Genomic DNA, 1,098 nt, shown 5'->3' on the forward strand with positions numbered 1-1,098 from the left:
GTCCACGCATCCGTCTGTCTGTCCGCTCCTGCCCGTCCATCCGCCCGTCCCGGTGCCCCGGTGATCAGCGGTGCCGTGTCCCCCCCGCAGGTCGGGCTGGGGGCCGCAGGGGGGGCCCCAGGCCCGGCTCAGCCCCCGCAGTTGGGACCCCCCGTTCTGGACGATGGCGACCCCGCAACGCTTCGGCCGCCGCCGCTGAGCGTCCGAGTCCGGCCTGGAGCGCATCCCGAGCCCGTCCGTGYGTCTGTCCRTCCCCAATAAATAAAGTGCTGCCCCCTCCCCTGAGCCCTCGCTGTTCCTGTGCCCCGGGGGTGGGGGGATGARGGTCCCACCTCCTCTCTGCTCTCCAAGCCCCCAGCCCCAAGCAGACCCGACACGGGCAGTACAAACCCCCCCAGCTTTATTCCTGGGGGGCGATGGCACCCGGGGACCCTCCGGCACGGGATGGGGGCCACACCGGAGGGAGAGCCCGGGCCCTGAGGTCCGTCTGTCCGTCTGTCCATCCAGCCRGGGCGGGCTCGGGCCGTGCCCAGAGGGTCAGCGAGCCCCGCGGGCCGGCCCGTGGCGATCACTTGCCCCCGGCCATGATGCGCAGGTACTGCAGGGCGTTGCGGGCGGCCTGGGCGCGGGCGCCGTCGCGGGACGGGGCGGCTCCGTGGCACACCGTGGTCGGCTGCGTGGACAGCTCCACCAGGCACTGGTGCAGCCCGCTGAGGCTCAGGGCGTCTGCGGGGCACGGCGCGGTCACCCCACGGCCCGGGGGCTGCCGGGGGCCCGCGGGGAGCCGGGGAAGGGCCGGGGGACCGGCGGAGCTCACCGATGTCGAGGTAGCTGATGGCGAAGCTCTGCTCCTCCGAGAGCTCCTGCARGAGGGCGCAGGCCCCGCCGGGCGCGGGGGCTCCTCCCCGGCTCCGTAACTGGCCCAGCTTCTCGCCCGCCGAGTTGCGCAACGAGTCCCAGGTGCAGCCGGGGGCGCGGCCCCGCAGCCCCTCCAGCCGCGGGCAGGCCTGGGGAGGGGGCACGGGGGGCTGGGGACCGGCCCGACCATTCCGGGACTCACCCGAGCCCTCCGGTACCGCCCCGAGCCCCTCTGGTACC

The 1,098-nt window shown here is 75.1% G+C and overlaps 1 protein-coding gene across 1 annotated transcript in view; it reads right to left on the reverse strand.

Annotated features, from left to right (window-relative positions):
• Nucleotides 1-6: 6 nt before the first annotated feature.
• Nucleotides 7-1,098, reverse strand: part of TARBP2 (TARBP2 subunit of RISC loading complex) — a 4,182-nt gene continuing 3,090 nt past the window's right edge. Inside the window, exons 2-3 of the mRNA XM_057388600.1 lie at nucleotides 818-1,090; nucleotides 7-726 (exon numbers count right to left, since the gene is read on the reverse strand). Coding sequence (XP_057244583.1) covers nucleotides 569-726; nucleotides 818-1,090 — 431 coding nt within the window. The 3' untranslated portion in view covers nucleotides 7-568. The remainder of the gene's footprint in view (nucleotides 727-817; nucleotides 1,091-1,098) is intronic.

The sequence above is a fragment of the Malurus melanocephalus genome, unplaced genomic scaffold, assembly GCF_030028575.1.
Source record: "Malurus melanocephalus ecotype Western Australia unplaced genomic scaffold, MMel_1.1 scaffold_2161, whole genome shotgun sequence".
Classification (NCBI taxonomy): Eukaryota; Metazoa; Chordata; class Aves; order Passeriformes; family Maluridae; genus Malurus; species Malurus melanocephalus.